This window comes from Ambystoma mexicanum, chromosome 3p (assembly GCF_040938575.1).
Source record: "Ambystoma mexicanum isolate Mex_15411 chromosome 3p, UKY_AmexF1_1, whole genome shotgun sequence".
NCBI classification, from domain to species: domain Eukaryota; kingdom Metazoa; phylum Chordata; class Amphibia; order Caudata; family Ambystomatidae; genus Ambystoma; species Ambystoma mexicanum.
The window spans coordinates 1,138,824,403-1,138,851,490 of NC_090925.1; the positions used below are offsets into that span (position 1 = coordinate 1,138,824,403).

General features: G+C 44.4%; 1 protein-coding gene and 1 long non-coding RNA gene across 7 annotated transcripts in view; one reads left to right on the forward strand and one right to left on the reverse strand.

Moving 5' to 3' along the window:
- RAPGEF6 (Rap guanine nucleotide exchange factor 6) overlaps nucleotides 1-27,088 on the forward strand; it is a 1,719,096-nt gene that overhangs the window by 762,968 nt on the left and 929,040 nt on the right. For all 6 annotated transcript variants that reach the window (XM_069652531.1, XM_069652536.1, XM_069652533.1 and 3 more), the window contains exon 6: nucleotides 12,827-12,970. In XM_069652531.1, coding sequence (XP_069508632.1) covers nucleotides 12,827-12,970 — 144 coding nt within the window. The remainder of the gene's footprint in view (nucleotides 1-12,826; nucleotides 12,971-27,088) is intronic.
- The window catches only part of LOC138581310 (uncharacterized), a 519,684-nt gene that overhangs the window by 345,351 nt on the left and 147,245 nt on the right, over nucleotides 1-27,088 (reverse strand). The window lies entirely within an intron of this gene.

Consider the following 27,088-nt stretch of genomic DNA (forward strand, 5'->3'; position numbering starts at 1 on the left):
CTGCGCCGCGAGGGGATTCACGTCTACCCCTACCTGGACGACTGGCTCATCCGCGCCAAGACGAGGGAGCTCGCCGTGGTCCACACGGCAAGGACCGTCCAACTCCTCACGGACCTGGGATTCTCCGTGAACTACGCCAAATCCCACCTGGTGCCTGCGCAAGTCGCACTGTCTTTGGGAGCGAGGCTCGACACAGTGTCCCTTCTGGCCTCCCCGTCGGAGGAGAGGACCAGGACCATCTTGGGCAAGGTGCAACGGATGTTGGTGGCCGACGCGGCCAAAGTGAGGTCCATCAAGTCCCTCCTCGGGATGATGTCTTCCTGCATCTACCTCATTCCCATGTGCAGGCTCCGGATGCGCCCGTTGCAAGAATTCCTGGATGCGCGCTGGATCCAGACGACGGGCAGCTTCGAGGAAAGGATCAAGCTCGACGAGAGCTTCCGACGAGCGATACGGTGGTGGGGCACCCGCGCGCATCTGACGGCGGGCATGGACTTCCAGGCCCCAGCCCACCAGGAGACTGTGACCACGGATGCCTCCCTGGAAGGGTGGGGAGCGCACACCGAAAATCTGCACGCAAGGGGACTCTGGCTCCCGACGGAGAAGTCCCTGCATATCAACGTCCTGGAGCTCCGTGCAGTGTTTTGGGCCCTCAGGTCCTTCCTTCCGTCCCTCAAGGGCAAGGTGGTGAGGATCTTCACCGACAACACCACCACCATGTTTTACATCAGGAAACAGGGCGGAACCAGGTCCCCAGCGCTGTCCAAGGAGGCGCAGGACCTGTGGCATTGGGCCGTCGCCCAAGGGATTTTTCTGGTGCCGTTTCATCTGGCAGGGATAAAAAACACCATCGCCGACTCACTCAGCAGGGAGCTGCGCTCGTGCCACGAGTGGGAACTACGGCAGGATCTGGTGGATCGCCTCTTCCGACGGTGGGGCACACCCCAGATCGACCTGTTCGCGACGGCGACGAACACCAAGTGCCGGAGGTTCGCCAGCAGGTTTCCCCAGACGAGGAGCATGGGCGATGCTTTCTCGTTCCCCTGGGAGGGCCTGTTCCTCTACGCGTTCCCTCCTTTGCCTCTGCTAATCCGGCTCATCAACCAGCTCAAGAGGTCACGGTGCAGGATGATCCTCGTCGCACCTGCGTGGCCGAGGCAGATATGGTTCCCGGACTTGCTGGACTTGTCAGCGTCCCCGCCGATCAAGCTGCCGGCGGACGCGGATCTACTCTCCAGGGAAGGAGGCGCCATCCTCCACCACGACCCGAAGTCGCTGAACTTGCAGGCCTGGCTCCTGCAGCGCTAGAGTTTGGAGGATACGACATACCGGCCGATTGCAGAGAGGTTCTTGCAAAGGCCAGGGCGTCCTCGACTCTTAAATGCTACGGACACAAATGGAAGAGGTTCTCTGTCTGGTGCCGCGCACAGAAGATTAACCCTCTACGGATTACGGCTCCCCAAGTACTGCCGTACCTGCTGACGCTGGCCAAAGCGGGTCTGGCACACGCGTCCATCAAGATTCATCTTGCTGCGATCTCCCGATACACCAGAACCACGGGCCGGACGTCCTTGTGGTCTCATCGTCTGGTGAAAGAGTTCATGAAGGGACTGTTCAGATCGTTCCCGCCGGTGAAAGCTCCGGCCCCGGCGTGGGAGCTCAACGTGGTGCTGACCAAGCTCATGGGACCTCCGTTCGAGCCTCTGCACTCGGCCCCGTTGAAGTTTCTATCGTGGAAAACAGCTTTTCTTGTGGCCATCACCTCCGCACGACGAGTGGGAGAGATCCAGGCCCTTTCCTGCAAGGCCCCGTACTTGACTTTCCACGACACGAGGGTAGTGCTCAGGACGCACCCCTCCTTCATGCCCAAGGTACCGTCGGACTTCCATCTCAACGAACCCTTGGTGTTACCTGTGTTCTTCCCGTCGCCTTCGTCGCCGGCTGAGAGGACTTTGCACTCGCTGGATGTAGCTAGAGCGCTGAAGTTCTACGTGGACCGCACGAAGGGTTTTCGGAAGACGTCACAACTCTTTGTGAACTTTGGACCTGTCAATCAGGGGAAGGCTCTCTCGAAGGCTTCCATCTCCAGATGGCTCTCCGGCTGTATCATGTGCTGTCACCGGTTGGCAAACCGACCGCTGCCTGGCCGTCCGAGAGCCCATTCCACCAGAGCGATCGCAGCTACCACGGCGTTCCTATCTGGTGTGCCCCTGCTGGACATATGCAGGGCTGCTACGTGGAGGTCGACGCACACCTTCACGAAATTCTACTGCGTCGACCGGGATTCCAGGGAGGAGTCCAGGGTCGGCCAAGCAGTGCTGCGCAACCTGTTCGCCTGAGGTGAGCCTGGTGAGGAGGTAAGATGCTTAATGTTGATGTGATGCTTAATGTTGAGCCTTTGCCACCTCCCGTGGTTGTGCATGTGTGTACTGCTATGTATTCTTTATTCATGAGCATGTGAATCCATGCCAGACCCCATGCTGGAGAAGGAACAAGTTACTTACCTGTAACTGTTGTTCTCCAGCATGGGTCTGGCATGGATTCACATGCGAACCCTCCCGCCTACCCCTCTGCGGCTCTTCACTTGGTCATACTGCCACTTCACGTGCTTCCAAATCTGAAGATGGCTGCCAGAGGCGGTGCTTAGGTAGAGGGCAGTCATTGGCTGTGGTCAGTATGACGCAGGGACCAGTGATTGCTTATTACTACGAAAGACAGATCAGAAACGAAACTGATACTGGTTTTTTCTTTACCGAGGATTCCCAGCCTGACGACGGGGAATATTCATGAGCATGTGAATCCATGCCAGACCCATGCTGGAGAACAACAGTTACAGGTAAGTAACTTGTTCCATAGGCCATCCAGCAGTGACCCGGAATAAAGTTTAGTAGTCCAAGCCTCAACGTCCACCAAACAGTCTGCTTACCCTACTATTCCACCAGACGGGTACGACAAGCAGGTGGATGCTTGGGCACGGAAAATCTTTACTGCAGGAATCATGGCCTTGAAGTCTGCAAATGCCTCTTGTGCCTTGTCAAAGTTTACATTTACCCTGTGGGATTGCGCAGCGATGGCGGCTGACCATATTCCCGAAGGGGAGCAAAGGGACGGATTCCTGGCTATTATCAAAGATGGAAAAGAGGCAATGTGTGAGTGCCTTCAGTCAGGTCTGGATACTGCAGATAGCATTAGCAGATCCATGGCAACTAGTAGCGTGCTACGCAGGTTTGCATGGTTGAGAAAGTCAGGGTTTGCACTGGACGTGAAATCCAGACTTCTCAATATGCCTTTTGACAGCTTCCGACTGTTTGGCAGCCAGGCTGATGAGTCTGGAGAAGCTGCAGACCTCTAAAGCGGCAGCAAAGTCTATCGGTGCCACAATCAGACAACCTCTACACTTTTACCCTAGTACATCATTTTGGAGAGGTAAGTCATTTTGTTTCTACTCCTCATTTGGAAGAGTGAGAGGACAGACTAGTCATAGAGGCCAGGAATGATTCCCTCATGGTGGAGGAGAGAGAGGTACTCAGTCTGTCCATGTAACGGCTACTTTGCCCTCAGCCGCTGCTTCAGCCACCTCAAAACTTCTGAGGCCTTGACCCACATGACCTCAGTGAGAGGCAGACTCTGTCACGCTCACCTGGTCTCCACGGGGGCGTGCTCGTGTGCGAAGGATGTCTGCACTGGTGGTGGTCTGCTTAATGAGGGTCTGCTTGCGTCTTCCCTGCTGTCTTGCCTCAGGAGATGTTCGTCTACAAGTTGAAACTTAGCCAACTGTGTGGAGCTGGTTTTGGTTTTCACCTCCTCCCGTGTTATCCTTCTCTTTCCCTGGCTCACCTTGTCTATTATATGGGTGAGCTCTCCGTCCTGCACACTCGCTGGCAGGGGCGCAGTTACTCTGTAGTTCCAGGATCGAGTTACTTCACTGATCCGATGGAGGTTGCTGAAGTGGATGGACCGGAGTAAGCAGGTAAGTCTCTATTCCAATAACTCCTTGAAATAGCTGCCTTGATGATGTGCAGGATTCTTGCCAGTAAGTATAGCGCTGTGCGAGATGCGCTAATAGTTCGCTTTATTTTAGCCTTCTTGTTGTGTGTGACTAACCTGCTTTGTCTTTTCTGTTCGGCAGGTGCAGCGCTTTTCCAGGAAGAAGATGGAAGGTCCGACTGACGGTGTCGAGATGCAGCGCGATGCAGAATGATGGAGAACTGCTCGCTGGAGTTCCTGGAGGAGGCCAAGTCAGGTGCGTCGTTACCCGAGAGGGTGCCTTCTGTTCTGATCTTCTACAGATGCGGCGGCTCTTGGATAAGCGTAAAGGCGAGGTCCGGATGTTCTGCAGGTAAGGCCTTCAATGCGTGAATAACTCTTGTTCTTCTATTTTCACAGGTGCCGATGGATAGACTCTGGACGGGCGTGGCAGAAAGGAAGCAAGAACTGACACGGTGAGCGTTAGACTGCAGGAGTGCAGATGAACGCGAAGCGTGTTCAGTTTGCAAGGTGCGGTTTAAATAGCCTTGCAAGTAGTTCCAGGAAAATAGTCCCCTTCATTGTATCCTGTCTCTCTGGTAAAGTAGTCCCAAGCCACACCCTGTACTGAAGGGCTCAGCATCTCCGAGCCAAATAAATGGACCATGTATTTAACACTTACCATGAGCCTGGCGCCAGCGGCGCCAGGACTGAGCCCAGGTGAACCTAGCTGGGGCCTGGGAAGTCCCAAAGAAAGCTAGAATCTGGGCTGGGCTTGCGGGTTTCAGGGTTTTGGGGGCATGCACCATGACAGACTCTCACAGCATCTGAAAAAATGGCAGGGGTATTAGTTCAGATTATAATTGGTTATTTATAACGCGCTTAATACTCAGAGGTGTCTTAGCGCAGACCCGGGGATCGAACCTGTTGCTCCACGTCGTCTTGTTTCCAAGGCGAGCGCGTTGCCCCTGAGCTATCCTCCCGTGACTGCAGGGTAATTACAAACTATAGCCCCGGGTTACTGTCTTACCTTTCAAAAAAAGGCTGCAGGATCATCCACCGGGCAACAACTCATTCAAAATTCCAGATCCGCTCCTTGTGCAGGAAATCTTGACCCTGCTAGAGAAATATGCTATAGAACCAGTACCTCTAGCGGAGAGGAACATGGGTTGGTATTATCATACTTTCTAATCACCAAGAAGGACGGAGGATTGAGACCCATCTTGGACGTAAAAAACCTGAACACATTTTTCAGGAAAGACAAGTGCAAGATGGTTACCCTTTCTCAGATCCTTCAGGCCCTCGAACCCCAAGACTGGATTGTGTAATTGGACCTTCAGGATGCTTACTTTCATGTGCCTATCCATCACAAGCACAGAAAGTACCGGAGATTCGCAGTTGGCGGTTCCCATTTTCAGATTCTAGGGCTGCCCTCGGCCCGTAGGTTTTTCACCAAGTTGATGGCGGTTGTGGCAGGGAGTTTCAGGAGAGGGGGGTTCACGTCTACCCCTACCTGGATGATTGGCTGATCATTGCTGATCATTGTTCGTTCTCCCAAACAGACCTTGTAATATCTCGGTGTAACCTGCCACGCTCTCCACTGACTGGCCTTCTCCCTCAATTACAAGAAGTCCTACATGATACCATCTGAAAGGCACCAATTTATCAGAGCGGTCCTGGATGACTTCTCGGGGAAAGCCTCACCACTCGAGGTGATGGCTCAACACATTCTGCAGATGGTCACCAAATTCCAGAGTGCCCAGTGTCTTCCGGACTTTTTGAGGTTGGTCGTCCTCGTGTCATTCTGCATATTCCTGGGTCCAGAGGCTCACCTGAGAATGAGTCTCTCCAATAGTCCCAATTCTCAGGCAGGATGTGAGACCTTCTTCAGTTTCCGAGTTGAGTGGCACAGGATCTTGTGTGGTGGGCTTGCGAGGACAATATAACAGTAGTGACGGAAGTCTCACTCACTGGGTGGGGAGCCCACACTAACGATCTGACAATCAGCGTTCATTGGTCTCCATCGGAGTCCAAACTACACATCAATCTTTTGTAGCAGAGCGCTATCAGACTTTGTAATTTGTTATAATGCGCTTAATACCCAGAGGTTTCCAAGCGCCGACCGAGGGATCAAACCTGTGTTGCTCCACGTAGTTTTGCTTCCAAGGAGAGCGCGTTGCCCCTGAGCTATCCTCCTGAGACTAGTGCTGAAAGCCTTTCTACCCTCTGTACTGTGAAATAATTTAGCGATAATGACAGACAGCACAGTGGCCATGTACTACCTCAACAAGGGAGGAGGCGTAGGGTCACTACCTCTGTGCAGAGAGGCAATGCAGCTCTAGTTTTGGGCAATTCAAAAAGGAATCTCCCTATCGGCAGTTCACCTAGCCAGAGAAGCGAACATGGCGGTGGACACTATAATCGGGCAGAGCAGTGTCTCCCACGAGTGGGCACAAACTTGGTCATTCAAGAGATCTTCACCCTTTGGGGAACCCCTCAAGTGGATCTGTTTGCGACCAGTGACAACCGGAAGTGCGAACTGTTCTGCTCCAGGGAATTTCCCCCAAGAGGAGCTCTAGGAAACTCGTTCATAGTGGACTGGGAGTTTCTGCTCCTGTATGAGTTTCCTCCAGTCTCCGTTATTCCTCACGTGATCAGGAGGTTGAGAAAGTACGGGAAATCCATGATCCTAATTGCTCCGGATTGGGCCAGGAGGATATCCATCTTCCCTCCAATACATCTTCTCTCCCTCTCTCCTGCTTTCTCTTTCGCTTTCTCTTACGCTTTCTCTCCCGCCCTTCCCAAGGGTCTGAGAGCCCATTCTACTAGGAACATGGCAACATCTTTTGCTCTACAGATAGGGGTGGCAATTAGGGACATCTGTGCTGGAGCCACATGGTCTACCATCCACACTTTCGTGAAAAATTGTCTGGACTCAACTTCCACTCAGGAAGGAGGATTTGTATCATGCAGTTCTTACTTCCTGCAGGAGCTGATGATTGCCCCACAGACCCCCTTGGTTTGCCCACTCTGCAAACTCCATCTTAATATTTCAGTTCCGACAACCCGGAGGGGAGTTGGGGGGAGTGGATAAAATAATGAACCAGGTACTGCTTGCTGTCCTCAGAAGCCTTGCAATTGATTTTGAGGACTCACTCAGACCTGTAGAAAAAACCTATAACTGTTAAATAAAATCTATTATTCTTCTAAACTTTCTAGTGTATATGTGACTTGCTCTGTCTTCCCACTATACCTCTAAGCCTTTACCAGCTGCTGAAAGGCTATTCAATGTTCATCTCATGTGCTCTTCTCTTGTTCAGAACTGGATTGGAACCTTATCTAAAGCTCTTCTCTCCAAATTCCTTTTCTTAATAATCAAATCTTTTTTTTTCCTGTGAATTCTTTTGGCTCAACACGCTAAAATGAACTGCATATTATTTCTTCAACTTAAAACTTTTCTTTTAGTTTTATATTTACATAGTTTATGTTTGCTCTTCTCACTTAACTTTTGCCCTGCAGACAATGTTTTTCCTTTCAGAGCTGCCTTAGAAGTTCTGCGCTCCGTTGTCCTATACGTGATGTCCGCCACCTCATCTGAGGTAATTTACAGCATGTTACGGAAAAGCTTGCCAGGAATGCAGTTTTTAACGTGACACATGTATCCTGTTCGACCACGTTGTAAAGTTCTCGCCTCTAACCTTGCGGATCGCGAGCACACTTTCAAAGACCGCTCGGTTAAAAAGAAAAACCCGATGCTCAGCTGTCTCGCACTTCGGAAACTATGTTAGTACGCAAAAATTAACTTGAACACATATTACTAAGTTAATAAGATTGAAACGCGCGCATGCTTAAAACTTTTCTGCATGTGCAAACATAAGCATTGCTTAATCCTTTGTCTTTACTGTAGCCGTTTGAACTTTAACTTCAAGATTCCTTAAGCGTAGCGCTGCTAATACGTTACTGACTGTCAAAGAGTATTAATAACCAAGTACCTCTGTCAGTTCATCACATGAATCGCAGTCACAAAATGTACTCCTTTCGAATTTCACTAGCATAAACCTAAAAATTGACTTAGCTTCCTGAAGTTGTTTGTGCCTGTAGTCTTGTCTGCTCTGTCCTGCTAGTTGCTGAATTCTCTGGTCTCACTTGAAGCTTTCTCTAAGGTTTCTTCCTCTTGAGCCAAAATAACTGCGACTTTCTTTGCTGGTTCCCCAAATGAAAGGCAGTTTAGAACCTTTTGCAAGGTTCCACACGTTCTCACTGAAGCTGCTGAACCAATACAATTCTAAGAATGGTTGAGGCCATCTTGAGCTGGAATGACTCCTGAATCCTACAGTATACTGATTAAGGAAAATTGGATTTCAAACCCTTCTCAATGAATAAACAGTTTTTAGAATCTCACTTATTTATTGCATATTACACCTGCTCTACACTGCCTGAGAGCTTTTCTAGCTAGCTGACTAAAGGGAAACCTGACAATTTGGGAAGGCTGTCCTTCATTCTGTCCATGGTATCCTTTAAAGACCAATCTAAAGCCTTACTCCCACCACCAAAACGAATACTGCTTTTGGAGTCTATCAAAGATGAGGAATACGTGGGAGGACACAATCCATTTGAAGTGCAAGTAACTTACCCGTTGTAACGTTCTTTCAATTGGATGTTCCTCCTGCGTATTCCTCATCACCACTCCCGCCTACCCCACTGTAGAATTTGTGTTTTTACACTTTACGCTCTTTTAGTGTCAAATAGGGTCTGAGGAGGTTGCTAGTAATTCCTCTAAAAAGGGGGGGGGGTACAGAACTGAAGCCAACTGGCGCTGCGCCTGCTACATATACTGATGATGACATTGACTGTCGGACGGAGACCCTCGAGGGACATCGAATCGACGAGACCAGTACACAGTGCCCTCTTGTTAAGGAAATATTTTTTCCGAAGCAGCTGAAGCTGGGAAGGAAATATCAAAGATGAGGAATATGTGGGAGGAACATCCAACCGAAAGAACGTTGCCACAGGTAAGTAACTTGTTCTTTTCTCTATTGGTCTTCAGACTATGGGTTTCAGATGTGTACATTTTACAATCCTATAGGTAACCCCTGGACAGTCTTGGTGTTCGTGCCTCTAACTCTGCCTTTTTCTTCTTCACGGACTAAACATTTTAGAACTTGCTGCCATCTTGGTTGTTCAGATCACGCTTCTGATCGAAGGGATTGTTTAGCTGTCTGCAGGCCCTGAGGATTCTTTTTGTGAGTCCGAATTTTGGGTTTGCAATTGCGAAATTCCGCAAACAATTTGCTTTGTGTGCAAGGCTTGCAAAGTTCCAGTAGAAAGGTGCTTGTTTGATGATCTCTGTTCTCTTTGGTTTGTTTCTTCGCAGGTATTAATCCTGCATCGCTACATGTCAAAACAAACTCCTTAAGGGGCCTTGCTGATAGTGGGGCTCTTCTTGGAAAATTACGTGAGAAAGGGTTGTTATACTAGGGGATCTTCCGTATGTGACACTTGGGTCCTGCATTACGTCACAGGTGACAGTACCTGGCCTCCTTGCTCACCCTATCTCCATTCCTTCGAACAAGCCAGGGCGCAGACCATGTGCAAGGTTGAAATAAAGGGGCTTTTAAAAAATAAAATCTCAGTTTCTACCCCTAAGGTAATACACAAACTCTAAAAATGTGTTGCTAGAATACTTCATTAAGTTGGTGTCGGAGAACACTGCACTCTCTTATGAAATTCAAGAGTTACATGAGCAGATCTTACACAATAAAGTTAACCAGATAGTTCAACTAACCAATTCTTTTTATAAGCCATTAAAAAATAAGTTTCAAGACGCACCAATCGTTACTCCCCGCCCCCGCATTTTATAGTTTCATGTTAAATATTTGATTTTGGAAAGAAGCAATTCAATTCCAAAACCCGATCCTAACCGTTCACCCCAAATACTGTAGTTGGAGCACAAAGGGTATTCCCTTCGGAACGTGACTGGGTTCATACTAAAAGTAATGTATGCTGATTCTACAAAATCTCATCCAAACCCACTGCATTGCTCTAATGATAACATGCACTTTATGAAAAACATAATTGTATTGTGTCGCAAATTTTGAAAGTTTTCTTATGGCAAAGATTATGTTTAGCTGTAGTTTTCAGAAGTGATCAAGATCACTGCGAAAAGACATGTTTAGAATGCTGCTTAGCTCCAAGGCAGGGTTAGTGACTACCCAAAAAACGTTTTCTTTTTAAGAGCATGACGGGGCCATCACTTGGGCTACATCACATGATTTCGATAATCACTAAGCATTGGCGTCTAGCTCTAGAGCCAGTTGCCGCTTTGGCCGGGCTACACTAAGAAAGCTCTTTGGCCTAACCTGTGTTGATTTGCCTCCACCTGCACCGTTAATGCTTTGGCGTTTTATTTTACGGAAGAATAAAGTATGTGTCTGGGGGTGGGTGTTGTAGACGACTCATGAGTTTCTGACTATTGTGTATTTCATGCTCTTACTCTATTGTGCTTCTGCCTTTAGCCCTTCTCTTTAGTTTCCAATTGCTCTATGGTGAAATGGGGGTGCAATCTGATCTGATGTGGTTATACAGTCAGTCCTGCTTCCCATAGGTTTTCACTGTTATGGAGCTTGTGTCCCTTCATTGCTTCCTGTGGTGAGTTACTTGTTCTTTCGGCTCTGAACTGTTATCGTTTTACTTTCCAGAACATGCCATGTTCTTAAAAATGTATCATATCTTTGTGCAGAGACGTTTTTGCTGTGGCTAGTAGATTTGAAAAGAAGTCTCTCATAGGCTTTCAAATCAGGTCACCCTAGTTGATTCTCGTGTTATTTTCTTCTTTTACTGTCTGGAGATTTAGCAGCGGCTCTGTCCTCGACAGCTTTTCTTGGGACTTTGCTGAATGTCCTTTCTCTATTAAGGCTAATCTAGTCTTTATTGGCTCCATCTCTGTTGTGTGGACGGAGCAAGATGGTGAACGTAGTAAATGTCATACTACAGTGTTTAGTGATTGTGGAATTTTATGATCTGTCAAAAAATAACTTGAACAAGCCGTAATTGTTTGGTGAGGGTGCAACATGATGATAATAGTAAGAAAAATTGTCAAATATAATTTTTTAAATAATTTAATTGGATGGTTGAGAGGTATGATATAACTAGTAATTTATAGTGAGTGAAATTTGAGGTCTTTTGTTATACATATTCGAGCAGTCCCCCCCCCCCCCACACATGCATACTGATTGACTCAGAATTCCCTTTGTGTGGGGCCAGTGTCTACTCTAACATGGCCATTGACCCAACACTAGCAGCTAAATCTGACTTGCATGCTGTCACTCGGGTTCCCCAGCTACCTCACTATCCACCCTTCCCTCCCTCTTTTGCAGGACTGAAAGTGCCATAAGTCCATGCAAAAAGTAGATCTAATAAAGTAGCACAACGTATGCAATGGACACTATTTCTATATATATATATTGGCTTGAACTTGTGCCAGGCATCTTCTAGTGGTAGGAATTCCACAATCTAGACATTGGGTGGAAATGTTAGTCGAGTATATATTTGCAGAAATATTAGAGAATACTCGTATACTCATTTACGAAATGCATATGCGGTTTAAAAATCTGAATATATATATATATATTAACACACACAAGATTGATTTTTATTTTTAAATGCACGAGTCTGTTAATTTCACATAAATTGCTGTAAAGGTAATTGCAAAATGATAGTTACTCCACTTAATTCTTTTTCTAAGTGATCAACGAAGTTTGACCATAAATTGAATAAAATGAATGTAGTTGACACCTATGCCACAAATCAAGAAAAGCTTAGTATTGTTTGTCTTGTCGAACAATCATTTTATCATAGTACACTTAATACAGGAACTGGTGAGTCGTATTGCTTCTGTCTGTGCATCAGCATCAAGTGTGCATGATTGTTGGGGTGCTCCATACCAAATGTTGAATGCATCCCGACCCAGAACTCTAATTCTAGCCCAGAATGCACGTTCCCCTAATTTTAGTGAGGGGGGGGGGTGTGTTTGTCCCCACCAACTTTCACGCCACACCATTTTGTCCCCATTCATTTGTCTGGGGCACCTTTTCTTCAGATGTCATATTCCCCCCCCAAGATTTTCAGCATAGTTACTCCACTGCAGCCTGCCCCAATGCTGGGACGATGCTACTGCGTTGCTCATTGCTAGCCTGTCAGTGTTAGAAGCGAGGAGGTGCCATGAATGAAGTCATGATGGCTAAGCCCTCTTTGCCCTCAAAAATGTTTAATTCAAGCATCTAGCCGTTGTAACGTGTGGCCAGATGAAGTTCCCCAATTAGATGATGTTGAATACTTCTTTGGTAAGAGCAGTTTTTTTGTAGCTACTCTGATACACCTGTGATAATAGACTTTGCAAATACATGCCACTATACTGTGAAAAGCGAGCTTGTTCCCCGTTCTTTTTTTTTATACAACAAGACTGTGAAAAGTGTATAATTTCTAGGGAACTAAGAACGATACATTTTGTTTTGGAGCAACTGCAAAACGTTATTGACTGGCAAAATGTTACTGTCAACGTTTTGGTTTGTGTTGAACCCGACGGAAGCAGGTTTTAGACTTTAAAATGACTGTGCCCGCAGGATGCAACCAGTTTTTTTTCAACTTCCTGGAAGGAAACCGTGGCTTTCAGCTCATTGTAATTACGTCATTGTCGTCTGCCAACTCTGGTGATCTTTAGAAACTCACATTGGAGACTAAAGCCAGCGACAAGCCTGGAGCCAAACCCCATGCCTTCCTGATGAACTTTTTAAGATTCCACAGACTATCTGTGATATGGAAGAATTGGATGTTTAACCAGGAACCCGAACATGTTTTTCAGGTGGAAAACTCCAAAGACGGGGAAGACAACATCCTGAATCGAGAGACTGCTTTGCGTCTGTCTCGCCGACGCTTCAGGAGGATCAACCAGAAGGGAGAGCGCCAGACGATCACAGATAATGTGGACGCCAACAGTTACCTGTCGGTAAGCACCACCTTATTTCAGGAGTATTCATATTTAGATAACTGCTTTTTAATGAATGGAGTTGGATTGAAATGTTAGTGTGCATTTACGCGGCCTGCTGGTTTCCTTATATTGCTAAATGTCCAGGGCCTTCAAGTTTGTTGGATTTTGGTCGAGCTCCTTAACTTACGTTACTTTCATGCCCTGCAACCATGTAGGAATAGCAAGTCTGCAAAAGTGAAGTAGTTGTGCTACACATGTATTGGCATTTGTTTGTAGAGCATAGCAGAGCATATTTTGTGTTTGCTTTGTCCACTGGCAAAGTATTGAAAACATGATGAAATGCACGTTTACCATTGTATTTAGACTGCATTCCTGGGGCCCACCAAACATATAGAGGTTGCATCAGTTAGTACCTTGGAACCGAACGAATGGATGGCAGAGATTGAAATAAAGGTTTAATGAACAGGAGGTATAAAGCAGCTCCTGGCAATCTGGCATCACCCAGTGACCAGGAGGTTCCCCCAAAGAATCTGTAGTCAATGTATAGCGTTCCACCATTTGAGATGCAAACTACAACGTTTTGTCAATGCACACAGATTTGTTTGCACAGCATACATTTGTCTGGGGATTCAAGCGAACAACCTCATCAAGCAGGAGATAAATAACTCCTAGCATTTAAAAACCTCGGATGGCGACACGGAACCAGTGTTTGGGAGTGGTAAGAGAAACATTGCAAAACGGTTACAGCAGCGACCTCAAACATTTTACATTGGCGTGAAGGTAGTGTTTATAATGGAGAGCATTATAGATGTGAGGGAGTGGAGACAGAGACCCTGCACTGAAGGAGGTGATGTTTGAGGTCTTGGGATGGTTTCAGTTATCGTATTGATGGGGAGCCCACCCATTGAAGTGTCAGCCAGGGAAATTTGTGATTTATTTTAAGAGCGGAAAAATGGGAGGTTTTTGGAGTGATGTGTACAACCTTTGAGTTTATCGGGGAGGACAGCCAGGGGTGTCAGTAGTTGGCCATCATCATGTATGTGATCCGGGCTGTTTGAATGCTGGACCAGGATTTCCGAAATGTTAATTCTTGATGTTGCTCGGAGGGGCGGGAGTAGACTTGCACCTCGGTTTGTTAATGCTGTCCTTGCGTTGTCATAAGTAGATGCAGTAATCCAGTTTGTTGAGGACTAGAGTCGTAGCTTTGTGGAATTGTCCCAGAACACACTATTGTTGCTGTACTTTTTTACAAGAGAAGAGACTACACGATCTTCCTTTTGGAATGAGTAGCTGCCATTCCCGTGAGCTGATCAGAGCTAGGCTATGATTCGTTAGAGACTGAATAGCAATTGCTGTGTTCTGTGTTTTTTGTTATAATTGAATCCCAAACTAGGTAAACCAAGGATTAATCAAGAGAAAAAATGTACATTTGCAATACCAATATACACTTTTTTTGTATTCTTGCGAGCATGTTTTTATAGTACACGCTTTTATACTATCAATCGACTTTGAAATATGTCTGGTTGTTCCTTTTTATACCGCCTTTCATGTTAGAATACATAGAAAAAATACAACAGTTGATTTACTATTAGCTTGAACATTACATAATGTAGAAGTAAATCTATGGAGAAAGAGATTGTAAGACTACGTATATCAAAATAATTGTCTTGATTCAAACCATCTAATTGTCACAACTGCAACTTCACACAATCCATCGCTATCTTGACTATATTCAGTTGTGCCACACCTACAACACGAATAATGGTAGTAAGGCATAGAGTTAATTCAACTCCCAGCTTATTAATGGAGCCTTAGAGAGATGTCTTCCTTGTCATTTCGGAATGTTAAGGTGCAAATCAAGGAGGGTAAGGGTGGAGGTGTACAGCGACTAAGAGACCATGTAACCTGTCCTAGTGACTCGCCTTTTCCATTCTCGAAGGTTTTAGCTACTTGGACCAGTGCTTCATGTTCATCTGTGGCCCAGATTATGATTTAGATTTCCTAGCTGCGAGAATTGGTATGGTGGCAGTCATCCACTTAGTGGCAGTTTGGCTGTTAAGAAACCTAGTTGTGCTAACTTATCTTGATACTAGTTGTAAACCCAACAGACCTATACTAGGGGTTTCAACCATCTTTTCTGAAGTCGTTTTTTAAATTGTTGAGATCGAAAACAAGAAATGCCTGGGCACTCCAAGAGAAGATGAAGGAAAGTGCCCATCAAAACTTGACGCCAAGAGCATTGTGGGGACTGAGTTTTGTTGATGCTTTGTTTATTTTCTGTAGTAGATAATAGGTTTATTTAAAATATTACATTTCAGCTGTTTAAAGCATGCATTTGTAGATATTTCCTTAATGCAGGCAGTTCTGAAACTACTTGGAATCTGCAAAGATCACAACACTTCATTTGAGGAAGTGCACGCTATGCATACATTGCAATATCTAAACCCAAAAGCAGAGGATGAAGTAAGATTCTTTATGGACTGCCTGGAATACAGGCCATGCCTCCCTAGCTGCTGTGGTGAGATAAAGTGCACAGTAAGAAACAAGCTTTGTTTTTATTATACATCGTTGCACAGATCTACAAAGGGAAATAAAACCTTGTTATTGTATGGATCTTCATATACTGAGCAACCCCCCTTAATTCATAAACTCAAGTTAAATATGGAAGCTGTGGCAGCAAAAGGTAGGAAAGCCAAAAATTGGACTTTCTTTTGCAAATGGAGTACTACCTTCTAATTTCCTATACACTCGATCCCACACCTCGGCAGCCCAAATGGAACCAGTAATTGTTCAGTGTATTGCGATGGATGGTGCCACTGAGTGGATAGCCCACGTTCAATAGTGATTCACCACCACTTAGCAGATACCTTTCATAACGATAACCAATGTGGCCAGGTGATACGTCTGGCTGCTGCCCCCAGGCCTCCATCTTCATAATTTCTTCTGTGTGCGCAAAGAGAAAATCTACGTCTGCCATGTCCACGGTTTAACTTGACCAGTATTTTATGCAAGTCTTTACAAACACTATCTCGGATGTACACGCCATTGTCTGCAAGTACGTACAGAAGGCATGACAGGATTACCATTTTGCTCAGTGCAGCCCAACCACTCTTGAATGTTGGCAGGGAAATGATCGTAGTGTCAAGTGAAATTTAGCAATATTGCCATCAAAGGATTCTGGATCACAATGCATTCTTGTCCCTTATTATTTAAAGGTTCTAGTAGTAAAGTGAAGTGGTGGTCAGGGGCGGGGGAGATATTTTCTTTTGGCAGTTGCTCAGAGTGCACTATTTAGTGGAATATGTAATCCAGAGCACAACCCAAAATGTTCTTGTGTTCTGAGCATGCCTGGTGCTATATTAGGAGGTTCCCTCATAGGTATTAGCTTATCTGCGTACATTGCTGCCACATGCTTGATTCCAAATGCCCCAGCGCCCCTGCCAATAGAGTGCTGCATCTGAGCATTTACCAGTACTTCCTCTTTAACACCTGTAAACTAGTGGGAAGGAGTTCCATTTACTTTTCACTGTAAGCGTTCTGTGTTGTAAGGTATTGGTGTGGATGTTTTTGGTAAGCCACATATGTCCTTCATTTGAAATATAAAGGAATGTATTTACATGCCTGCTTGGTCCCTTTTACTATGCCTCATTTTGGAATATCTTGAGTGATTTGCAGTCCTATTCCCTTCCCCGATATGTCGTCATTCAACCTTTTCAGAGTTAGCAAGTCTGCAGTACATTATACGTCGTTGGGGGCATTTAGTGATAACGGACATATAATAGTGAATAGACTGTGAATACGTTAAAGTTCAACATTGTTTGTTCTCATGTGCCCTGAATGCAAGAAATAGATTTTCATTGACCGGAGTAGGGGTTTTGACTCCAGCAGGGTGGTGAAACCTCACTTCTTAATTCCTGTCAACTCATACTTTGATGACTGCCATATTTTTAACCTGTCATACCCCCTGAGAGTTTTTTTTCCTGTTTCCCATGCACTCTTTGATTTTGTTGACTGATGCAGCAAGTGATTCCCCAAGACTTAATTAACCAATTTTAGATAACGTTCTTTCAAGATGAGACTGGGACTTCTATGCTCGTGTGTTTTGGGGATTGAGGTAGAGGTTTGCTAAATGTTTCTAGATTGTGGGTGACATGTTAACTCAACGATCAATCATGTCAACTGTGTGCTAGGAGCCTAAATGCTTTTTGCCAAACTTGTGCATACAAGTTTGATTGAATAACTGATATGTTCTTTCTGTCAATTCTTTACTTCCTCATTCGGATATGGTGTTAAATGGAACTGCTTCCTTGCAGAGCATATCTGAAACTTTGTCTGTACATTGCGTTCTAGGTGCCCATCCAAGCTATTACACTGGAACAGTCTTGAGCATCTTGGAAACATGAAGCCAATCTTAGTTGATACTTTTTTTTGCCAATCTGAGTTCTATTGGCCAATGCCTTTTACTGCCCCAAGGTACACTGCTGCTTCTCCTAGTCTTAAGAATGCATGGTAAGATATGTTGATGTTCTTACAAAATCTCTCTACATCCACACCCATCAATATGTGGACTGCTTTGAAAACCCTACTTGAAGATGGCTTCTTTCAAGCATAATTAAACTACTTATAGTTTCCTAAAGGAAAAATACTTGTTATTGTTTTGTGGTGATTGGTACTGCTTAGGTTGATTTAGAGTTTCTGTCGAAGTCCAGTGTATTCTACACCTGCTAAATAGCAGCTCTTTTGAACACACTCCACTAATTCTGACATCCTACTCCATACTAGTTTACAAAACCCATATCTCGCTGGACTGTAAAATTAAAATGCAATACCCAGCACTGAGGGTCCTTTTTATTCTCCATCTCCTTTTTATTCTCTATCATGGGGTCTTTCATGAATTCACATGCAATGAACATTCCCTGTGAGGCTGGGAATCCTCAGTAAAATAAAACAGTTTATCTTTAAGATAAAACTGCTTTGTCGCGTGTATAGCCTATTGCTGTCATACTGCCCCAACCAGTGACATCCCTCCTCCGTAGCTCCACCCTTGATGGTCATCTTCAAATTTTACTGCACATTTCTGTGTTGGGAGGCCTCATGTTTTGCTCCAAGTTTTTTTGCCTATTTTGATATTTGTTTGAATTTTTCTTCACACACTTGTGACTTGCCAGCAGAAGGGTTGAATTGCCAGTCTCCATCCCACCATCCGTCGGATCACTATGCCGTGTGAGGCCGCAAGCTGAGTTTTGGGATTAGTGCATGCGCCATGTCGCAAGGCGAGAAGAGCCTCTTCGAGGCCTGCTCCAGATGCGGTCAGAAGAATGTCTTCATCGCCACCAAAAGTGCTATTGTTGCCTGCACCTAGACCATGATGCGAAGGGATGCCCAATCTGCCAGTCTTTCTCCACTAAAATGAGAAAAGATTGCCATTGGAGGTTGGTGTCATAGCTTGACGAAGGTAAGGCCTCTGACTTGGCGTCTGTGCACAGTCCTGCCTCTGCCAGGGCTAGCCGTCCCAAATAGTGTACTCCCTCTGGCAAAAGGTCGGGATCCTTTGAGGATGCTTCCAAGGGGAAGGTACCTAAAAAAGCAAAGTCGTTGCAAGCTCAGACTTCCTCATCGGTGAGCACCGTTGCCGCAGCATCTCTCATCTGGATCGATGATTGCCGGGAAGAGGGGCCCATCTTCAGAGGGCTGGAGATCGTCCACTCCTACACCGTCAACCAAGACCACCCAATTGGCGAAGCATCGTTCATTGTCGCCGCAACACCATAGGCGACAAACCCAATCCTTCCTCGTCGACGACTCCAAGACCGTTGTCTAAATCAATGTCATTGTCAGCAAAGACTTAGTCGACGACATCGTCCACCAGGCCGGCGATACCCATTTTTTTCCCCATCTACAGGCTCATGGACGACTGCAGTCACCATCTCTACTGTGATGTCTATCTCCAGGGTAGCGTTGCCTCCAAGGCCTCGTCAGTCCCGGCTGGGTCTGTGCCGTCCACACTACCTTTCTGCAGGTGCGCCTGGGTTAGGGTGCTTCCTAAGAAGTTCCAGCAGAGAGAGGGTGGTATAACCAATGCTCTTTTGTGCCAAAGCCCACAAGGGCCCCTCTGCTGCCTGCCATATTCCCTGTGAGGTCTTCCAGGGTTGTCTCTGCTCCTTCCATCCTGTCGAGGAAGAAGAGGACGTTTCTCACACCAAATGGAGGGTGGTGTTGGCCTACTCACAAAGCCAGCTCTGCGGCCTGAACAGCCTTCTCGCCCCATGAGCCCCCAATCTTGACTCCTCAGGCTCAAAGAGATTAGACTCCAAGAGATGTTTCTTTAGATATTTTGTCAACCCTCAACACTCTGGTCACAGAGATTCTGCAGCACCTATCACCTGTGGGGCATGGTCCTCCTGTGGTTCCAGGCCTTGCTCCTGTGGCCAGTCCACCAAGACTGTCTCTGCCCCGCCTGGCACCAGCTCCTCTAGTGAGTGCGGTCCAGCAGCCACCTCCTGATCCGCGGCCCCCTATCGTAGGGGAGTTGGACCTGACCGGAAAGGACACTAATACAGACACCAACCCAGATACTGAGTTTTGAAGACTACATCCCTGCAGACGGTGAGCCGCCAGATGTAGAGCTACCATCTAGAGACGACCCCTCCACCCCCCTATGAAGTGCAATCTTCCCAGGCAATGAGTTCCTGTGCAGCCAAGCTTTTCAACCTAGTCCCAGGGGTAAAGGAGGTATTCCTTTTCCAGCGTTGTGAATCCCCCAGAAAGACGGTGGTCTCAGATCCGCTTGTGGGGTACCTTTACCTTTTTTTTTTTTTCTTTTTTTTTATCATCTTCAATAAACATTGTTAAAGTATCTTTCCGGGTATAGTTTGTGAAATGTTTCTACGTGTGCTCATTCAGGATAAAAAGCTAATTTACAGCTAAGGTGTAGTTTCTCTGCTTAAACTGAAAAGCCGTTGGCGTATGTTTCTTTGCCTAATATTTGCACGTCATTGAAGTACGTGAGTGGTGATGTGATTCATCACTTGTTGTGGAATGAGAGAGACCTCTCATTTTATAGTAAATCTTACTGCATTGAACTTGTGCAATCGATCATCATTTCGCCTTACCTCTGCTTCCTTTTTGGCACTGTTCTTAAATGTGGCGCATGAGGCAGCATTTCCTAGGCAGACCACCATACGTGCCTAATAACATGCGGGAAAGTCTTTCACTGCCCCGGCTGCTTTAACTGAATATGATCGGATCTGCAGGTTGAACTGTAATGCTCCATGAATATGAAGTATTGGGTTTAGTGTTTGTGGCTTATTTTCCTCCCATCACATTTTCTTTCATCGATTGCTCTTCCTTTTTTCCTATGTGTTGCCATTGGTTGAGGGACAACAATTTCACACCTGATCAATTGCACTGTGCTGTTTAAGGTCTAGTAGTGCAAGCGATCAGCTTGTGTTTGGTAAGTTGCTCTGCACCGTTGAGGTGGGCCCCATACGCCCAAATACCTCCACTGAGACAGGAACTAATCCTTCATCACTGTGGATTGCTTCCTGCCAGCAACTCTGACAATTCTGTACTTTTTCCAATGAGAAACTTGCACTGCCGTTTGCCACTATTCACTCCTTCGTGCAGGTCTGTAGCGGAAAGGGAAAATGGGATATGTGGAGTCATTGTGGGCTGCTGGTAACGTGCTGTAGATAGGAAAAAGGAAATGCGTTTAGCTCTCTATGTTGCACCAAAGGTCTGTTAACAAATGAACTTGTTGCCACTAACCATGTGATGTTTTTACTGCTGTATGTTCATTGCTCCTACTAACATTTATGATTTGTGGGACATTGAATCAAATAATATTCTGTATTATTCTTGTCTCGTAAAATGCCGTTTGTAGTAGTAATGTGGATCAATTAACACATCGAACTCCACAAAGGAGACATTTAAAATATTGAAATAACATTAAATACCACAGAGGCCACTGGAGTGAATAACTCCATCCAACACACCATGTGCTGTAATTCTAGACTACATCAATTCGTAAACAGCTAGTATAATTAATCTGAATCTGATTCAAACATTCCAATACTACTAATTTAATTACCCTGTGAACACATTTCTCGACAACTATCCTCGCACATAAACAAACCCAACCTTACTTTTTCTCCTTTGTACCAATCGCTTTCTCGTGGAAACCCTGTCAATCATCGTTTACTCATTAACCCCACTGTGATCCATGAGCTGATCTTGTATAAAAGTTGCAGTTCGTCTTTTCCTGAAGTAAAAACATGTTTCCTAGGCACACACTGGATTGCTCACTTAATGGAAAGAGATCCTGGTCTTTGATCCATCTGTAAATCACATTATTTCAAGCTTCACATTTCTCAAAGAAGTAAGAAGGAAAAGTGGTCTTTTATAGCAAACGTCTGCAATTTGTTGGCATCGCTGTGCATGGCTCTGTAAGGAGGAGGGGGGGTTGTTAGTGGGAGAGCAGGAGAGTCTGTTTCAGAACCTTGGTGTTGATTGGTGCAGGTAAAAAGGACCTGGAGTCCTGTGCAACGGTTTCCTTCTCTGGGTTTGTTGGAGAACTTTGTGGATGTGTTATTTGGAAGGGTGAGCCCAAGGATTGAGAGGCTATGAACGTAATCATAGCTTAATAATATTCCTGTGGTATCAGCCAGGTCTGTGGTGGCCGTCTGTGGGGATGTGATTGTGTAGTGTAAGGTGGAAAGAGATCTTAGAGGGGAGTAGGTAAGCTGACTGTGGTTGATGAAACTGGGGAGCAAGAAGTGGGGAATGAGAAATGGCATTGGACAGTCATGTCAGGGCATGTTGTACCTCTTGTAAAAGTCAAATGCTGCGTTCAGCTTCAATATTTGTATAGTAGCCAATAGGCAACAAGTTATGTAAATCAATGAATGCGTTTGGAATATTCCGAAATTAAGTTCTCAGTGAGTTTAATCTTTCCAGCGTTGGCTAAACTGCCTAAGAAATGTAAATATATCTTTCTATAATGAAAACCTGTATTAGCTGTGTCCTTAGTTCATATTATTCCTGTTGTGCACCTAAATGACAATTTTTAAATTTTTTTTTTTTACATTGCATGGATTATTATGCGTGCTGATGGTTTCTAAAATCTCGGTGAAAAATGTAATAGGATTGCTATCCAGAGCCTCCAAAATAAATACTTCCCTTTCACAGTACTAGCAACGATTGCTCAAAAGTACTCTTATTAATTTACAAAGGAAGATGGGCTGAGCTGCATTAGTGTTCAAACCTGTAAACTGCTGAGCTATTTCACCAGAGAATAGCTTTGTGACACATTACCATAAACGTAATCCACCCCACATTATTTTTGACATTATGGTCACATGAAAACCCACCACATCTGAACATTGAGATGGACAGATTTCCTAATTAATTAATCTCACACAGCGCTACAAATTGGATGACCTTGGCGTAACATTGAATACTTTTGTTCCAGAAATGTCTGTGTAGTAGTGCATGTGGGGCCGACTTTCTATCGAGTCTGCACAGCCAATCTGTTGGCTCTCACACATTCACTCTTTGCATGCTCCTAATGCCAGCTGTCGGCAGGAAGCTCCAGCTTTGTTCGCATTACCGTGGTGGCTGCTACCCAGATTGGCGAGAAACCATGCCCTCTGGCCACGTTCTCGATGCATTAGATGCGGCCCCATCTTGATCTTGCTTCCCTTGTTCCCAGCAATAGATACTCACCCAGAAGGCTCCTTTGTTTCTTCTTCATGGTGCTAACGATTACAAGGAGGAAGAAGAGTTTTTCATTTTACAGTTTGGCCATTAGGGTTAGCCTGGGCACGTGACTGTGAAATGAGGTACTGAGAATAGCCACTCGGAGTTCTAATGTCATACTCCTGGCTTTCTGCCTTTGGTTTTGGATTGCTGGGCTTTGCTCTGATTAACCAAGATATGTCTTGTGGGAACTGAAGTCAGTCAGACCTCTCTTGTGAAAGCAGGCAAAGTCAGATGACCCTCTCGTGTGGCGTATGCCACCCTCTCAGACACACTCATATTGATGTGCTGTAGAACAAATTAAATAATGAAGTGCTCGTGGCTGAAAAAAAACAACTTTGGTATGGGTGGATTAATGCTGTTTTATTAGAGGATGTGTTTTAATTGGTTGTCCTTCATGTTAAAAAAAGATAATTATCCAAGAATCTATGTAGCAGAGGAACTGTCCAGAAGACTTTTGCATGTGTTAGGCAATGTAATTAACTTTGACTGTAGCACCTGTCAATCAGGGTCATTAATTAAAATGCAGGCACACTGTAGTTGCTTTGCCTCCTTTGGTGAATCTCCAATAAAAAAGAAAACCGTCAAATTGATCAGTGCACATTGATAGAATAAGTAACCTCTTTCACTATGAATAAAACTGGGCAGCGGATAACGAACCTATAGCAAGTGGCTACCAACTCTTGTTGTGACTATATCCACAATCGGAGGAACAGAAGTATTCTTCATATGAATCCGGATACTTGTCCCATATTTCATACGTATTTCTTTTCTTCTTACAGTAAATGTGACCCTCTCCATCCTTCCCAGTTTCCACATCAAACTAACAAACTCGTCTATTTGAACCTTTATATTACTTTACATCTTTGCAGAAAATTCTGTTTTTAAAAGGCAATGTTTCTTCGCCGAAAATCTTTATTAAGATGAAATCTTGTTCCAATTATGTAATTAGTTATTTGCGGGGGTAAAAACGTGCGACTAGTCGGGCATAAGTCACTTGCTCCCATCAGTTCTCCACATGCACGCAGCTCACTGATTCTTACTTGCCACAAGTCCATTACCATTCATCAATGGCAATTGGCGAGTCCACATTTTGAGGTCTCTTTGCACTGTAAATTGTAATTTTCCGCAATGTTCCTAGTTCTGAATTAATTCTGAGACAGATCCCTCTCCATATAGTTCGTACTGTCACAATTTACACTCTTAAAATACCTTTACACATGAGTTTGTTTCCACTGTAAAGGTCCAGACTAATCTTTGTCCAGGACTAACAACTTCATCTATGAAATAATTGGAACTGACTGCTTAATTTAATCTATTTCTTAAAAGTGAAGGGCTATCACAGGTAGTTGACAGGGGAGCAGGTTGACCGGACCCTGACCTGAGGCAGAGACCGTGGTATTACCAAGCCGAAATCGGTTTTAGAATGCTCTCATACCTCCGACAATGTTCTTACAGTGAACTGGCATATCTGCCAGTTTCCCCTTCCACATGTTTTTGGACTCGACTGGTAGATAAGCATTTCATGTAAAGTGTGCCCCTCGGCTGTCCATGCACAATAGGCATAAAAGAGCAACACGAGTGGTGCATGCGTGCAGTTGCTAAACACCCCATCATGCACAAATGTAAGCTTCTAAAATCAAAATAGTGTTTAACTATTTATGAATTCCTCCAGAAGTCTGTTTTTTTCTACATGTAATATAACTAGTACATTTTATTTGACTGTAATCCTTATAAAACATCAACTATCCTGCATATTGTAATCAATTGTATTGAAAAAAGAAATTGACCATTTAGCGATGGCCATAGTGATATCTAACGAACCCTCTTACCGTCTAGAAATACTTTTTCCAATTCTCCATTTCCAGAAAAGTGCAAATGTGCTGCTAATGTGTGAGGTTGGCAATTACTTTTTAAAACCTCTTAGCAGGCCTACTTTCCTAGAGGAGTGACTGAGGTTAAAGATGGATGAAGGGATACGATTAGTATTTTCAGCATGCACCATTGTTTGGAAAATACATTTTTGATCTAGCGACATGGGAGAATGGTTGCCTCAAACGGTCATGCAGTAGTAATCCCTTCTCTGCCGATTTTGTTCGTGCACCCCTGCGCCAGCATTTTCCCTTGTAAGCAATTTTATCATTACAGGATTTATCGGGTAAACCTGTTTTTACAAAAATAATATAATTTAACATATAATCATCCAGTGATATTTTGCAAAAAGCACTCATTGCAATTGTCTGATAAATGTTAGAATGCAGTATTTCATTTGGTTTTATGTGGTGAAAAGGTGTACTTCCAGTGTGCTTGTTTTTGTAGCTTTAACCACAACCAACTGGCAGGAGCACCAGTTCAAGACTCAGTCTTCAGTTTCTTGATATTTTCTGTGCGTTGAATGTATCTGTCAAATCAATGGTGATACTATTTATTTCTTTATTTGTATATAGTCTGAAAAAGTTTACAAATGAGAAACATCAAAATGTAAATGTATAAAACATAAGATCAAAAATATCATAAGTTATTAAAAGTGCAAGTTATTAACATCACATTTTGCACATTACAAACAGGACACTGTGCGGACCTTCCAAGTCAAATGATCCACCCATTCACACTTGTAGACATACAGTCAACCGGTTCCCATCAGATTGTATAAAAGTGGTTAGAAGTTTAGATATACTAGTCTTCCTGGGCAAGGGTATCATAAAGAATATTGAACAAGATTCCCAGTACAGTTTAAAACATCTTTGAAATCTTTAGGATTATAAATGCTAAAATGTACTAGTCAACAAATAACAGTGCAATTAAAATTGAATAAAAACGACTACAATACAGGGAATCTTCGTCATGAATTTCATACCTTATAAAGACGCACCGGTACTATTCCCATGATAATCCTTGGGTAACAACTGATCTCCGGAAAGGCCATGACGATAGCAGTAATTCAGATGCTTGAAAGATGTAAAATAGTGCTCTGAATGGCCGGGTGAGCGTTTGTTTAAAATGCTAAGCATATAACGCAAATTGTGGAAATCTTTAAGATATTTTAGATGAGGAGGGGAAAGGAAGTTGTATCTGGTTTATGGACATGATCTATTGAAAATTGGTTTCAATGAGCAATTTGGAAAATGTTATGATAGGTAATGTGTTTTTCCTTTTTCTCTTTCTCCTGTTTTGTTTCTCTCCTCTCATGTTTTATGTATCATTGAGAGTTTCTTGATGAGTTTTAATGTTTTTTTAATGTCCTTATGTGTTGCTTCTTTATGTATGTAAAAGGTTATGTTAACCAAATACAATGAAAAATAAAATAAAAAGTAACTCCTTAATATAGCACCACAGTCTATACAAGGCCAGCTGTACCATTTCACTCTCCGTGTTGAGGCAAACATTCCAAAATGCGTCCAGCTTTGTAGACTCATAATTGTACACAAAACCACCTATAGTGGTCATAATAGCTGGCCACAAGGATGAGCACTCTGTGAATAGGTGTTAGGTGTTTCAAGCAAATCCCAGCTATTAAAATGCAGCAGGTCCTATTCTGCGGCGGGATATTACATTGAGCCCCAAAGGATACCAACAATGGTAGTTGGTTTATCCTTAGTCTTGGTATAAAGCACCAAACAGAAGGACTAGGCACTGTCTCAAATTTCTTTGAGCCATTAGATACAAATGTGTGACATTTGAGACGTATGCATATGAACTCAGTGTGGAGAGGTGCGTATAGTTGTTACTCCAGTTCATTGCTTCAGTTTGCTTTTAAAAAGGTATTGTAAAGTAACGAGACTGGTGCTAAGTGTAAAGTCGGTTGACCAACCGATGTTCTCATAGAGAGTTTGGCAATTAGGTTATTATATTAATTTCCTTTGGACTGCGTGCCCAAACCCGTAGGTTTCTCCATCAAAATAAGCAGTTGGCATTTAGGCGTGGCATTCATTTGTAAGTGCAACATCCCCTGTTTAATCATTGCCTGGCCTTTCAAAGAAACAAGCCCTAGCTCCAATCTAAGGAACTCGACGGGGGTCGAGGGATGTAATTTTAGTATTCTTTCCCAAAAATAGCCCTTGATTTTTATCTAGCCAAAGTAGGTCGGACATAGCAAGGGCAACTAGGCCATATAGTGCCGTAGGGCAAAGGCACTGGTTATATAGAGTAATTAACCCCTAGAGTGAATAGCCTGCTGTGTGGTTAGCAAACTTTCCAATCAAGTGGGTCAATCGTTTTGCCTTTATGCTTTTAGCTTCTTTTATATTAGAGGTGCTCATTTCCAAAGTAATTTATCACCCTACCGGAACTTGGCAGCTTTTTTTCCTGTGATAAACTGTTTAGTTGCATGGACAGTGCAGCAATGAGAAGGCGTGTTCTTGGCTGTCTCTCTCCCTCGAA